We start from the raw sequence: 16,604 nt of genomic DNA on the forward strand, positions 1-16,604 counted from the left end.
TTATAGTTGACATACAATATTATACAACATCAGCTTAGGTCTACAGTGTAGTGATCAAGCCTCTTCCCCATCCATGAAGTGGTGGTCTCCTTAACAAGACATGTGACCATCTGACACCCTACAAAGTATTCACAACATTATTAATTATAGTCCCTGAACTGTCTTAAATGTTATTTTTAAAGTCACAGCCAGCTGTTAATGAAGATAAGAGAAGACCAAGTCAGGCCCCAGTCAAATTTTAAATTGAAAACTTAGACATTAGAATTTTCCCTTTTTTTCTTTTACTTATAATTTTTCTTTTTTTCTAACTTCCTTTCTTCTTTCCTCCCTCCCTCCCTCCCTCCCTCCCTCCCTTTTTTCTTTTTTTTTTTTAATTGGGGAATTGGGGGAGTGGAACAGTGTTGGGGAATTGGGGAGGGGGACCAGCCAAGTTGTTGTGTTTTGATCTTAGTTGTGGAGGGTGCCAGTCGCCGTCTGGCTGCCCGTCAGCAGCTTGTGGCCTCTAAGCTCAAGGTGCTGTGTTACAATCTTAGTTGCGGGTGGGCGTAGTCACCGTCCCATGCGGGAGTCGAACCGGCAGCCTTGTTGTTAAGAGTGTGCATGCTCTATCCACTGAGCCATCCGGGTGGCAGCTTAGCTCAAGGTGCCGAGTTCAGTCTTAGTTGTGGGCGGGCATAGCCCACCATTGAACAGGCAGTCTTGTTGTTAGGAGCATGTGTTCTCACCAGCTGAGCCATCCTGCTACCTGTTGGCAACTCAGCGACAGCTCAGCTAGGGTGCAGCGTCACTGGCCCACGTGGGAATCGAACCGACAGCCCTGTTGGTCAGAGCTCGTGCTCTTAAGCTAACTCTTAACTAACTGAGCCACTTGGCGGGCCCTTTACCCTCTCTTTTTCAAGACAACCTCGAGGAGGCAGATAGTTGAACTTGCAAAGTCTAATTTAACTTCCAATTTGTTATCAGATAACTCTTTTTAAATGATCTTATACAAGTAACATCTTACGATTGAAGAATTATTCCCTAAAAAAGGAAAGATCTTCGTTTACCTTGTTGTATTTTTATTTATATGTTCCTGCTCACTATTTCTTCCACTTCTAGAACACTCCTCTCCAAAAAATAAAAACAATAAAACAGTGCCCAACACTCCTCATCTCTACAGTTGGATAATCTAGAAACAGTAAACTTCAGATATAAGTGACTCAAGCAACGAGAGCAGTAGCATTGCTTTATGACAGATGGGTGGACAAAAACCTATTGCTGCGGGATATATCATCCCCAAAGCCTCAGTGGCTTAAACAACCATTTTGTTTTGCTCACTTATTTGTGAGTCAGGCCTTCAGGAAGGGCTCTCTTGGGTAGTTTGTCCTTGATGTGTTTGGTGACAGTTGGGGGTGTCTGCCAAGATGGATTCTCCATTTGCGCACATTCAGTTCAGGTTCTCCTTGGCCACAGGGCATCTTTTGCCTCAGGTCTTCTGCACATGCCCTGGGTATCTCACAGCAGGATGAGCGCAGTCACACTTCCTCTGTGGCACCTGACTTCCACAGTCATAGATGTGAGCAGCAGAAGTTGCCTGGCACTAAGGGTTATGCTAGCAATTGGCTGGGAAGTGGCAGAGGATTCCTTTGGCTGTATTCTCTTGGTCCTAACAGTCACAGGACCTACCTTGATTCAGGGCAGGGGTGGTCAAGAAAGAGACTCCACTTCTTAATGGAGGGGTGGCAAACCATATTGCAGAAGAGCATGTAGGGTGGGGAATGGTGTGGCCATTTTTGGAAAATATCTGCTCTAGTTAAATAAAACACTGGATACAGGATTGAGAATACAAATGAGATTTTTTGTGTGTGGTATAGTGATAAAGCTCTTATTCTCTTTTCTGTTGTCTTATGAGGTTGATATCTTATTAGTCAGAAGGTATTTTTCTATTTCCATGTTCAACTCAGTGTTTTAATCTGTTATTCATAGGATTTCTACTATCATCCATTGCTCCCAACAAAAGTCACCTCAAACCAGAAGGGATTCTAAACAGTTTAAAATGGTTTTACTCAATTCAGGAATTATTACAGGATATGAAAATAATTCACAGGAAAAGGTTACAGTGGAATAAGGTGTCTAGGAAGGGTGGACTGACTGCGGGAGGTGAATTCAAGCTACCTACTTATTTCGGAGACTCACCTTAGGTGAGAAGCACACCTGTCTAGATGAAAACTTTTGCATGTTCATGATCTAACATGAAAGAGGCTGCCATCTAGAAGATATCAGACTGAATATGTGCACAGATGATACACTGAATGCAAAAGATTTTTAAGTCCACCAAGAACAGATAAAGTTGGCTAAATTGTTTTTTGTTATTTGGGGAATAAAGCAGGATAAATCCCAGATTTATAGTAGTTTCACACTTTATTGACATTGTAGAACTTCGACTTTTAAGGTAGCACTAAGGGGTTAATTGGATGGATGTTTTCTTTTTTTCCTAATTGAGGTATAATTCACATACCACAAAATTTATCACTTTAAGCTGTGTAATTCAGTTGGGTTTTTTTTGGTATACTTACAAGGTTGTGCGACCACCACCACTATCCAATTCCAGAACATTTTCATGATCTCAAAAGAAACCCATACCTTGTAGCCATCACAACCGCTTATCCTACTTTTTGCCTCTATAGATTTGCCTATTCTGGACATTTCATATAAATATAAATGTAATCATACAATATGTGCTTTTTGTGTTTGTCCTCTTCCCCTCCCCACCCCCACCCCAAGTCAAGCAGTTGTTCTCTGTCTAGTTGTGGAGGATGCAGCTCACTGGCCCATGTTGGTATTATGAGCATTGCGCGCTACCTGGTTGAGGCAGTTTGTCACTGGCCACTGGCCTCTCATGGCGGCTCATGGCAGCTCACGGCAGCTCACCCCGGCTGCCGGCCACACACGGCAGCACAGCTCCAGATCAAGCCATTGTTCACAATCTTAGCTGTAGAGGGCACAGTTTACTGGTGCAGCTTACTGGCCTATGTGGGAATCGAACCAGCAGACTTGTTGTTCAGGGCTCGCACTCTTACCAACTGAGCTATCTGGCTGCCCCTCTGTTTGGCTTCTTTAATGTAATGTTTTCAGAGTTCATTCATGTTATAGAAAGTATTAGTATTTCATTCCTCTTTATGGCTGAATAATATTCCCTTGTAATGACAATAACCACATTTTCTTTATCCATTCATAAGTTAATGGACATTTGGGTTGTTTCCACTTTTTGGATATCAATGAATAATGATTCTATGAACATCCATATACAAGGTTTTGTATGAATACATCTTCTCTTGGGTATGAATGGAATTAGTGTTAACTTCATGTTTAGCTATGTGAGGACCTGCCAAACTTTCTAAAGCGGCTTTACAATTTTACATTCCTGCCACCACTTGTTACTTTTCTTTTTAAAATAGCCATTCTAATGGGTGTGTGTTGGTATCTTATTGTAGTTTTGATTTGCATTTCCATAGTGACTAATGATGTTGAACATCTTTTCATATACTTGTTGGCCATTTGTATATGTTCTTTGGAGAAATGTCTATTAAAATCTTTTGCCCATTTTTAAATTGAGTTATTTGTCTTTTTATTGTTGAGTACACCTGAAACCTATGTAATGCTGCTAACCATTGTCACTCCAATAAGTTTAATTTAGAAAATTAAATAAAAAATATAGAAAATCTTTATATATTCTGGAGGCTCCACCATATCAAGTCTGTGATTTGCAGATATGTCTCCCATTGTATGGGTTATCTCTTCACTTTATCCTTTGATGCACACAACTTTTAAATTTTGATGAGTCCATTTTTATCCATGTTTTTCTTGGTTGCTTATCCTTTTGGTGTCACATCCAAGAAAACATTGTGTATTTGAAGGTCATGAAGATTTCTTCCTATATTTTCTTCTGTGAGTTTTATAGTTTTAGCTTTTACATTTAGGCTTTTGATCCATTGCAAGTTAATTTTTGTACATGGTATAATGTAGGGGTCCAACTTTATTGTTTTGCATGTGGATATTCAGTTGTCCCATCACCATTTGTTGAAAAGACTCTTCTTTCCCCATTGAATCGTCTTGGGACATTTGCTGAAGATCGGTTGGCCATAGACATGTGTTTATTTCTGAACTCTTGATTCTAGTCTATTAATTTATATGTCTATGCATGTGCCATACCACACTGTCTTGATTACTGTAGCTTTGTAGTAGTTTTTTAAATTGGGAACTGAATCCCCTACCTTTGCTCCTTTTCAAGATTGGTTTGGCTTTTGGGGGGTTCCTTATAATTCCATATGAATTTTGAGATTAATTTTCATTTAAAATGTTCATGTAAAAAAGGCATTTGGACCTTTCTTTCATCAATGTTTTGTAGTTTTGTTTATAAGTCTTGCACTTTAAAAAATTTATTCTTAAATATTTTATTTTTTGAAGCTATTGTAAATGGAATTTTTTTCATTTTATTATTCACTTCTAGTGTACAGATATACAACTGATTTTTGAATATCGATCTTGTGTTTTACAACTTTATTAAACTTGTTTATTAGCTCTCATAGTGTTTTAGTGGTTTCTTTAGTATTTTCTTAGTATGTATAAGATTATGACATCTGCAGATAGTTATATGTTTTCCTTTCCAATATGGCTGCCTTTTATTTCTTTTTATTCCCTAATTGCCCTTTCCTATTTGTCCAGTATAGTGATGAATAGAAGTGGTGAGAGTGGACACCCTTTTTCTTTATCTTAGGGGAAAGATTTTTCATTTTTTGCCAGTAAATATGATGTCAGCTGTAGGTTTTTTCATAGATACACTTTACCAGATTGAGGATGTTCCCTTCTATTCCTAGTTTATTGAGTATTTTTATAATGAAAAGGTGTTGGGTTTTGCCCAGTGCTTTTTCTGTACCAGTTGACATTAGCATGTGGTTTTTGTTCTTTATTGATATATGGTACATTATATTGATTGAGTTTTGTATGTTGAACCAACCTGGCATTCCTGGCATAACGATGGGTATGTTTTTAAATAGCCCTGTATTTTTCCCCTGGGGAAATGTAGAAACTTGTTCTACCAACCTTATCATGGAGGCAGTAGTACTGAACCTGAGAGAACATATCCTTTGGATAAATGCTTTATTTTTGAGTGCTAAGGCATAATACAAATAAGAACTATTCAAAGGCTTATATTGTAATGATTGGTATAACATAGAAGTAATTTTGACCCTTACTCTAAAACATAGTTTTTTTGGACTTTTAGGTAGCTTAGTGAATAATTTGAAGTATTATGTTTATCTGTGTAATTTTCTATTGATAGTATGCCATATTAATATTTTCAGACTCTTGCAAGCTCTAGTTCAGACTGCCCTGGCTTCTGTTTTGACTGAGCACACATTTCAAACTTGGAAAATGTTAAATAACAAGCCAGTATGGAAGGGTCAGATCCCTATTGTGACAAAGGTTGTTCTTAGTGGTATCTCAGGAGACCTTGTAGCAGGAACTTGTCAGAGTAATGAATACCTAGACAAGCATCTAGAAAGGGACAAAGGATTTGAGGGGGAAAAAAAAAAAAAAAACTTGATCAAAGTTTTGAAGCACAGTCAATATTTTCTTCTGCTTATAATTTGACATGAATTAACTTGCATTGCATTCTCACCTGTGGGAATGGCCGTTTGGATAGATGCCCGGGTACCTGTCAACTCTAGTTAAGAAGTTGAAATAATTAACCACTTGAAGAGGTTGTTAAATCAAACTTTGATGAAGTAGCTTTTGTGTTTTTCCTTCTCTCTGCCACACCAATATGTATGCCTTGGCCAGAAAATAGCTTCAAGTATCAAACATGCGTTTTGTCCTTTATCTGTTTTATCCACCTGTAATTGCCAGACCTCCTTACTTTTTTCTCCTAACATTTTTTTTCCCCCTGGAGGAGTTTTTCAGATTAGAAAAATTATCCAAATTTACTGAGGAAAATTTATTAAATTTAGTAAGATTCTTGGGCTTCCACTGCATGTTGGTAAGGAACTGTAGTTTGGACCTGATCTCCCTGAGCCCACCAGGCCTAACGCTTATGTAATCACACAGCATATTTGGTAACACAGTATTTTTATCAAGCAGCTAAGCAAGCTGCTTTAAATGAAGTGGCTGTTCATTTTAAACAGCTGCTGATTAGAAAATAATGCCACTGATTAATGATTTTTTAACTTCTGCTACCCTATTGACAATCTGATGAAAGCTATAGGCTCTCTCCATGTAAAAGTGCACATAACTCAGGTGAACTGGGATGTCATACACAGCACCTAAAGGCCATCCATGAACTCCCAGTTTAAAATGCCCACCATCTGTGAAACATCCACGTTGGGATGCAGGGCCTCTGGGTTTTACAAAGCCATAAAATTATGTATATAGTTCAAATACAACATAAAATGAGGGCAGTTACAATTTCATGTTAACTATAATTTTACTAGAAAGGGTATAGCTGCTGGGTGTGATGGATGCCGTGACGAGTGACCCAGATCCCCCTTGAGGGTTGAAGGACATGTTCCTCCAGATGCTGGAAGTGGTGATGATTGCCTTGCACAAGGGCATACCCCTCCCTTCCCGTTGGGGTCCGGTGACTGATCCTTGTAGGGTACAGGGCTTGGCTCTGTTGCCCTGACTTGAGACCTTGCCCTGAAAGGTCCTATCAGATTCAGAGCTCCTCATGGGGTTGTCTGAATTCTTTGGGACTTTGTGGCAACTGAATTTTCCCTCTGCACAGTCCTGCTCCCCCACCCACCCCCTTTGCATCAGTATTGATCCCAAGAGCACCCTCTAATAATTTTTGCACAGTAAAATCTGTTTCCTGGGAAACTCAGCCTTGTCACCCTCGGGTTGAATATTAGTCCAAGTTAGCTTACTTCAGGCCATAAAAGTAGTCCTGGCTAAAATAAAAAACTTAGATGAACTAGAATTTATACTTAAAATACATGAAGCATCCCACTATATTCCCTTCAGACTTTATATTTCAAGTAGGTTTTGAAAGTCTTGGTTTCTTTGTTACATTTGTTGTCTCCCAGCCTTTCTTTGACATGCAGGAAACCCCCCAAGTCTCTGACAGTTCGATTTGTTTAGTCATACAGGGTGAACCTGTGAAAGAATGGGTTAAGTAAAGGTATGGGTTAAATAAAGAGCTCATAATTGCCTACCAAACAGATTTTGACTGGCATTGAAGAAAGGTTTTTGGTTACCACCAGTTTTTGCTTCATATTATCCAGTTATTTTAATGTAAGAAGTCCCTAGATTCATTATCTGTCCCAAGAACAAATCTATTAAGAAACTTATTTCCCCTCCCAGCAATTAATAAAATCTACCAGGAGCAGTGGACTCTGCATGTATTTTCCTAAAGGTCATACCTACACTTCCTGTACAGTTCAATTTGAACAGTTTTTAATATAAAATATAGTAATACTCTGATGAAGTTTACTACTTTTTAAATGTTCTCATCTTCCCTATCATAAGAATTTTAGAATTGAATATTAGTTGTCTTTTGTTTTACAGGTAATTAGAAAGATCGAGTAACTTGCGCCAATGTGACATAGCTCGCTGTTTGTTCATTACAGTAGTACACGCCATAATTTATACGATGAGAGAATAGCACAATTGAGAGGGAAATTCAACTAGAGAAATAACTAGTTGTTAAGCAGAATATTTGCTGGGCTTATTAGAGTCATAAATAGTCATTGAGAATATAGCCACGAAGTGTTTTAACAGCCTAAATTGAATTTAAAATATTGCTTAGAGTTTCTCATGACTTCGTTACTCCTGTGTCTTCTGATCACTGGAAATGTGACTGGACAAGTAAAATTTGGTGGCCAATATACTTGTAAATAGTCTGTGCAAAACCTGCTCATTTTGGTCAATTACAGCTGTGCCTTGTTTGTACGTTTCCCCGGAATGTAGAGTAGTAGACAAAAATTTCCCACAAATTAGGGGACTTAGTGAATTTTTCCTTTTTAGATTCTGTTAATTACTGTAGATCCTCTGTGCCAGCTGATTATGGCCAGTTGGTTCACCCAGACTGTACTTCTTCTACTGAGACCGAAAGGCATTACCAACCACGAAGGTAAAGGTCAAGAGCCTTTCTGAGTAACTTGCTCCACATGATAGATTTGTTGCTGATGGCTGCTTAGAACCACTCCAGAGGCATCATCAAACAAAAATTCTTCCCTTTAAATGATGTGTGGTAACTGGAAGAAGTGTTTGGCGATTCCTGTCCTTAGAACTGTATCCTAGAGGAAGTCACTTCTACCTCTGTCAGTGATTAGGGCCTCAGAGGCAGAGTCATCAATTCCACTAGACTGGGAATAAATCATCCACATTGAAACATGATAGTTTTTGACAAATGGCTGTGCTGATAAAAACCAAAACAAGAGATGTCAAGAAATCTGTGCCAGTGTGGACTAGGTATGTAGATGTGATGAATTCACATGTTTTCGGCAGTAGTCCTTCTCTGGTTTCTCTCTCTCTTTGTAAAATAAAAACTATACGAGGAGAAGAAAGGCTCTATATAATATGTTATTTCTATTTTCTTTCCAACCCATTTAACAGAACTATATTATGATAACAGAGGTCATTTTAATGAAAATGTCTTCTTTCTCTAAAAAGTATTTCCTTCTTGAATTCTTCATTGTTAGTTTTCCTCTGTGTTATAAACTGTATGTATAAACCTGGTTGATCCTTCCCTTCCCTAGTTATCATCAAGGACACAGATATATACAATAGAATAAACACCAATTCCTTTGATTTCTACAAAACTTTACTCATGCAGAAATTGAATACATGCTAATAGGTACATAATGGTTTCTTTCCATGTCAGATAGGGTATGCATAAAATAGAAAAAGCCCACAGAATTGTAAAATATATCATTTTCTGCACAATCATTTCATTAATGTTCAATATTATTAAAAATAAGTTATTTAAGTAAAAGCCGGTAAGCTTTTTAGCTATTTCATTGTCAGGTGCTACTTATTCCATGTATAAAAATAAACTGGCTTATTTCTTTCCTTGGAAAGTCAGGGGTAACAGACTGTTTTAATAATATCATGATACGGAATCCTGATACCAAGTGTCTTCGGCTCTGTCCACCAGCTTTAGTGTATTGTGTTTGGATATATGTTCCCCCCTTGGAAGATGTACTTTGGCATTTGCAGTGGTTCGATTCTTCCACCCTTTATTCTTTGTAGGGGTAACATTTTAATATAAGTGACCATATTGATAACATGCTGTGTTTATTAATAAATGCCATTTCATAATAAGGACTAGTTTATGGAATGATGCTTGAGTCACCTAGTGTGATTGTTTTTCTTTTTCTTTGTCATAAAACCATTATTTATAGCATAGTGGTTAATTAAGAGTAGGATTCTAGAGCTGGATTGCCTAGTACGGTAATTATCTCATAGTTTTGTGGTGATGCTTAAATAGTTGTTATATGTAAAGTTCTTAGAACAGTGCCTGCCACATATGTATATTCTCTTTGTAAGTGGCCCGTGATCACCACTACCTCCTCCCCACCAGCACCATTATTATTATTTTTGTTGTTATCATATTGTGATTTTAGGGATTCTGTGTTTTCTGTTTCTACAAAATGGAGCTTTTTTTGTTTTTGTTTTTTTAATATTGTGAGCATATTTAAAGGAGTATTTTTCCACTTGACATGATTTCAAACAATCATCTTGACTGTTAATATTCAAGTGTGTGCATAACGGATCCAGTTTTTCTCTTGATTGTATTCAAAACCTTTTGTAAATCATATATTTCAGATCCTGTGGATAAGCTGAACTTAGTATAGAATAAGATCTCCACTATAAATTGTGTAGATATTGCATAATTAATACTGAAATGATACGATATAGGACTGTCAGGGTGAACAGCTTTTACAATCTCAACATTAGATTAGCAAAAAAGAAAAGAATAATGGCAAAAATAATATGGTCACATTCATATACCAGCTGGTTAGGGACACTTGTAAACCCAGAGATCCTCGATCAAAAAGCACACTTTGAATCACAAGCAAAGTAAAAATAATAGGAGCTTTCAGGAGGGCTCAGCTATTGTCTCTCATGAAGCTAGATAAAGAGAAAGAAAAGCGTTTTTGCACACTCCTCTCCTACACACCACGCAGCATCTTTTATTTGATGCTTATGCAGCTAGTTTGCACATATGTGTTTCTTTCACATCTTTCTCACTTGATGGCAGCTTGCCCAAAGGAGGCAATTTTAGTGTCCTTTCTGCATTTTGTCAGTTCCTTTCACTATGGAGTGTTTATTCCTTCTTTTTAGAAGTAACTAGGAGCCCAAGAGTGGCCATCCTTTTCCTCCCCTCCAGCCCAATGGTTAATCTGTTTAGACAGTTGAGTAATTGAAGAAGAAAGTAGCTTAGGGAGAACTTGTTAATGGGGATTTTACCTAGTTTAGCTGCTTCTGCACCCGAGTATTACCAGGAAATGTTTTTGCCAGCAAAGAATAATGGATCCCTTTAATAATTTGACTACATATAAATTACACAAGTGGAATTGTTAACAGTTTAACTTCTTAATTTCTTTCCTAGATGTTAATGATGGAGGGGAAAGAAGGGTATTATCCATATCCATGTTAAGAGCTATTAGTATATTAGGTGGGCTTATAAAACAAATCTCTGTTTTTTTTGTATATAAAACTTGGTTCTTTGAAATTGCATTTTAAGTGATGGTTCTTGTACTGCTCTTTCTTGATAAGAAACTCTAATCAACAGCATGATCATATCTTTTCTTTGTATAAGATTTGTATTGTTAGCAGTTGACTTGTACAACTGGTTAAACATATAAATACCAGAGCGTTGCATTCTGTATGCATAGGGAATATGTACTGTATTTTTGAGTTGCAAAATTCTCTTTAGTGGTTGTGAGATCAACCTAAATATTGATCCATATGAGATTCCAGTAGTAGTGTCTGATTAAACTGAAGGAAAACTAATGCTTTCCATCTGTGATGGTCTTTTCTTCATGATAGGCTTTTGACTTTTGTTGGTGTTGAAAAGACTGGAACCACGTCAGGCTTATCAATGGTTCACCTGTGTGATTCTTTTTTTTTTTTTTTTTTTTTTTTAAAGATTTTATTGGGGAACTGGGGGAGAGGAACAGCGTTGAGGAATCGGGGAAGGGGAACAGACAAGTTGCTGTCCTTTTGTTCTTCAGTCTATTTGTGGAGGACGTTTCACTGGCCCATGGTGGTATTATCATTGAGCTCTTCCTGGTGAGGCAGTTGCTCGCCGGCCATTGGACGGCCACTCACTGTGGCTCACTGCAGCTCACGAAAGGTCACGCCAGCTGCTGGCTAGCCCCACTGCAGCCTACACCATCGCCGGTGACCATCGCCGGTGACTCACAGCAGCCCAGCTCCAGGTCGAGCGGTTGTTCACCATCTTAGCTGTAGAGGGCGCAGCATCACTGGCCCTCATGTGGGATCCGAACCAGGCCCTGCTGCTCAGAGCTGGTGTCCCAAGCCAACTCCTACCCAACACAGCACTCGGCCAGCGCTGTATGATTATTTCTTTGTTAAAGAATGAAAATACAAGCCTTAATAGTATTCATGGCACCCCATTCTAAATTTGCCAAATCTTTTTCCTTTGCTTATTCTGCTTTTGGAATTCTCATTGACTCTATCTAGACCAGCAGTTCTCAACCTGTGGGTCGCGACCCCTTTGGGGGTCAAACAACCCTTTCACAGGGGTCGCCGGGTACTCGTATGTGGGCATATCTGCATGTGGGCCCGAAGATGGATAGAGGAGCGGTGTCTCGGTTCCTAAGACCATCGAAAATATGTGTTTTCCGATGGTCTCAGGCAACCCCTGTGAAAGGTTGAGAACCGCACAGTGACTTTTTTTCTTCCTCTGTGGAATGAAGCTGGACCTTAAACAGCTAAATTGGACCTTAAAGACCTAAATTCATTAATACAGGAAATTATCTGAAGGTTGGATCTAGGGTTTTTTTGTAGTATCTTTCTTGGCAGGAGTTTATGTGTATACCTAAGTACAGTTATAAAAGCCCAAGCTTATATATTATTCATTTACTGACCAATAGTATGCACCTGATATGTGCCAGATATGAAAATAGAAAACTGGGGTGAAAGGACAGGATGGTTAGGGATTGGTGTTATAATGTATAGATAGATCTAAGAGTGGAGGGGTGTGTGTGTGTGTGTGCGCATGTAGATTATATACATATACATACATATATATCTAGATATATATATATATATATATCTAGATATATATGATGGAATACAGACAATGATCATCTTATGGGGGTGTTAAGAGCAAGAACGTCTTCCCAAAGAAGATAACATTTTTGTTGCTTTTTGAAAGCCATGTAAAATAAACCAGTGAGTTCTAGTATTAGCTCAAGAGAAGACTATGATCATATTCTCCTGCTTCCTTTTTCTCCATGGAACTTACTGCCATCCTACATGCTATGTTAATTTCATTAATTCATTCCTTGTCTGCAATATTGGGATGTAAGCTCTTTAAGGGTAGGGATTTGTGTCTGTTTTGATTATTTCTATATCCTCAACACGAAAAAAGTGCCTGGCATGTAGCAGGAGCTCAAATATATGTTGAATGAGTGGATGAAGTTTGTGAGTTCTAGAATAATTGCCTTATTTATTTTCTTTCACTTTATTAAAAATATCTTTCCACAATTCTTTCATATTTTTGCTTAATATTTTTCATTATGTGTACTTGAATCTCCTTTTTCACAATGTTTCTCAAACCCATCCTCTTTTCCATCTTTTTTAGCTCATTTAGTCTCTAAAATCTCTTACCTGAATTAATACAATCTCTTTATTGTTTTCCATGTCTCTATGCAAGTCTCCTTAAATTTCTTTTTCACAGCTGTCAGAATTATCTACATAAAATACAGAGCTGACCAAACCATTTCTTTGCTTAAAAATCCCTACTGGTTCCCATCTGTCTAGAATAGCATTTGTGTTCTTGAGGATGCCACACAAGCCCATCGATAGCTTGGATTCAGCTACATAACGGGGAGTTCTCTTACCATCTTTAACATAATAAAAATGGGTCTATTCATTTTTCTTTGTATCTCTAGTGCCTAGCATATAATAGAGAATGCAGTATATACTTTTTTGAGTAAATGAAAGTATATAAATGTGTATGAAGGAGTGAATAACTACAATAGGAAATTCCATTGAAAATGCTTGCTGTTTAGATAAAAGGTGACATGAAAATCTACCTTGTCACTAGCATTTAAGAATAGCTTTTCCTGTACATAGCTGACTTGTTCTTCCTACTGTCTAGCTGATGCACTCTTTGTCCTCCCTCGATTCTTTGGAATCCCTTTTGAAGGAATAACATTTATATTGTTCATTTGGGAAGCAGTCCAGTTTCTCATGGCTTGCCTCTCTATAGTTCCTCTCTCCATCCTCTTCTCTGTATGTTGGGTCTTTTATCCCTAGCTACTTCATTTCTTTAGAAATTTATGTATATGCATGTGTGCCGAAACCCATGTATGCATCTCTTCTCTGTTCTGGACATAAATTCTGTGCTTAATATTTTGCATGCAGTCCTGAAACCTTTAGGATTAAATTATTTCTACAGGACACACACTCATAGACAACCCTGATCTACCTGTTTGCAAGTTAAAATTATTGTGACTATTTGTATCTATTTTAATTTCCTTTTTCTCCCTTAAATGTGTATACACCCAGATTGAAAATCTCCAAGAGCAGCTCAGAGATAAGGAAAAGCAGATGAGCAGCTTGAAGGATCGAGTTAAGTCCTTGCAGGCTGACACCACCAACACGGACACCGCCCTGACGACTCTGGAGGAGGCCTTGGCCGAGAAAGTGAGTGATGGCTGTAGGCTCTTCATGCACATTTCTTCTGCTTCCTCATTAATAATCTAACAGTTCCTCTAGTCCTGAGACTCGGATCATGGAAGACAAAAGAAATCCCTTTGGGCAAAAGGGAGAAGAGTTCTCTGTACTATTGCTGAGTAGGTAGCGTAAGGGGGAAAAACCCATTTTGTTATTGCCAATGTAAGCATTTGTTGCTAGGCAAGATAAGTTCTACACTAGACGCAGTGCCTGAAGTTTTTAAAGAATTAGCCATTTGTTCCCCATTTATGATCTTGTGAAGAAAAAGAAAGTTATTTTTATTTATATGGTCAACTAGAATTTGGGGATATGGGGATATCAGACACTGATCACGAGGAAGCAGTATAGAATTATTGATAGTTCTCCTTTACTATGCCCCCTTGGTACCGAATACATTTGTGGGGTTTAGTCGTTAATATGATATACTTGCTGTGTTTCTAGTTGTTGCCTTGCTACTTCATTTTGCCTTTATGAACAAACTGAGTTTTTCAAAAATAGCTGAATAAATAAAATGTGACCCAACAGAACGAGTGTTGCAAGGAGGTTTAAGGAATCTTAGTGGGGCATTTTAAATAGATTTTTTAAAGGAATAGGTCACTGTTCCTTAAACTTCTTAGACAGAATGCTCCATGCTGCCTGCCAGGGAAGCTTGATCCCTGAATATATTTCTAAATAATACCTGGAAATATACGTAAATTGCTTAACTTTCAAACTCCCTAGCTGTTGACAGAAAGAAGTTTTAATGGTTTCTTTTTTCTTTACCCTTCTTTATGCTTTAAACTCAACATAGCATAATCTCTCCAACCTCCCCTTTTTTTGATGTGTGAATTGTGAGTTGTTTCCATCGCCTTCTGGGCAACATATAAATTTATATAAAAACAAATACTTGCTATTTATTGTCTTTAGAGTGTGTGTATATATATATATATATATATAAGTTTTTGGTTACTTGAGAATTGAATAAATGGGATTATACTAGTTGAGATAATGTGTAAAGAAACACAGGGTAATCAAACTAACAAAGTCAGATCTTTGTTATAGCAAGAAAAGTAGGAAGGATGAATGCTTTAAAGAGTAAATGATTAGCAACTTTTCACTGTCTTTTGAATGGGGGACAGAAGTGTGAAATTTCATCTTAAAGTTGAATTACAGCCATGGTACAAGTACGAAAGAAATTTTCTCACGTATGGATGTGCTGTCTCATCAGGAGCGAACAATTGAACGCTTAAAAGAACAGCGGGACCGAGATGAGCGAGAGAAGCAAGAAGAAATTGATAACTACAAAAAAGATCTTAAAGACTTGAAGGAAAAAGTCAGCCTACTGCAAGGCGACCTCTCAGAGAAAGAGGTTAGGATCACCAAAATGGAATTATTTGGTTTGCTTAGTCAGTGCGATATGTGCATATGTTATAGTGGGGTTTGCATAATGCATATAAAAAAGTATTTGATGGGAGACTTTCTTAATATTCTTATAGCAGGCCTTTTGGGAAGACCTGAAGGTATATTTAAGGAAGCTTTGCAGAGACATAGTAAATTGGATCATTTATTTCCTAAGTCTAATCCCTTTCAGTGTGTTATGAGTTGGTTTTGTACTTGTTGATGCCATTTTTTAAGATCTTAAAATAATTGAAGCCCAGTTACATTTGGAGAAGTATTGTGCCTTATGTTAAGAAAGGTGATAGATGACAGGAATATGCAAAGGGAGAACGATTTGTTTATAACAGCTCTTAAAATGCATCTCACCATTGGCATAGAAATTTTAAATGTTGGCTATTTAGGTAATCTATTTTGATACTGCCTTTGGAGACTCCTGTTAATGTGACTTAAATAGCAAAAATGCCTAATGCCTTGTGATCAGATAATAATATATGAGCTTTAGGGAAATCTTCAGGATTTTCTTTCTAATATCTTTAAGAAGACTTATGGAAATTTAAGTTTCTAGTAGAATTTTCTTCTAAAAGGGAAAGTGTTTTATATTTAAGTCAGTATAACTACTGAGGTTGACTACTTACATTCACAAAGCTTGATATAATCTACTTCCATTTATTTTATGGGAATGAATATATATTGATAGAGCTTATTAAATCATTATTTAATTGGTATTTCTTGGGAATTCATCTTATTATAGTTAGGACTTGAAAGCTAAAGTTAATATTTTATATTTCATGTTCTTGAAATGGAAATGTGTCAGTATGTGATAATGGAAAGAAACTACAAGCCACCAGGAAAATAAATTTAAATCTTCATTTTGTTTATAGTTAGTATTTATTCTCTCTGTGTGTTGTGTTGCTTTTAGGCTTCACTCTTGGATCTGAAGGAACATGCTTCTTCCCTGGCTTCCTCAGGACTGAAAAAGGACTCACGGCTAAAGACACTAGAGATTGCTTTGGAGCAGAAGAAAGAGGAATGTCTGAAAATGGAATCCCAGTTGAAAAAGGTTAAAGAAAAATTTACCACATTCTTTCTTTGCTTTAAATAAGAACAGAGTAGAAAACTCTACAGTGTTTGTATCTAATAACTTACCAATGGAGTAATAATCCCTAAAGTTCAAAACCATTTATACCTTGATTAATTTTCTTAGAATTCTTACCCTATTTTATTGTATTCCTGAGAATCCACAAACTCTTAGAAAATTGACAGTTCAGAGGAAGATTAAAATATGTAGTATCCTTATGGATGAAATGTAAGACCACGAT

The 16,604-nt window shown here is 37.3% G+C and overlaps 1 protein-coding gene across 1 annotated transcript in view; it reads left to right on the forward strand.

The window, feature by feature from the left end:
* Window positions 1-16,604, forward strand: part of ERC1 (ELKS/RAB6-interacting/CAST family member 1) — a 543,350-nt gene that overhangs the window by 180,733 nt on the left and 346,013 nt on the right. Inside the window, exons 9-11 of the mRNA XM_019654119.1 lie at window positions 13,741-13,878; window positions 15,116-15,256; window positions 16,205-16,345. Coding sequence (XP_019509664.1) covers window positions 13,741-13,878; window positions 15,116-15,256; window positions 16,205-16,345 — 420 coding nt within the window. The remainder of the gene's footprint in view (window positions 1-13,740; window positions 13,879-15,115; window positions 15,257-16,204; window positions 16,346-16,604) is intronic.

This window comes from Hipposideros armiger, unplaced genomic scaffold, assembly GCF_001890085.2.
Source record: "Hipposideros armiger isolate ML-2016 unplaced genomic scaffold, ASM189008v1 scaffold_213, whole genome shotgun sequence".
Lineage (NCBI taxonomy): Eukaryota > Metazoa > Chordata > Mammalia > Chiroptera > Hipposideridae > Hipposideros > Hipposideros armiger.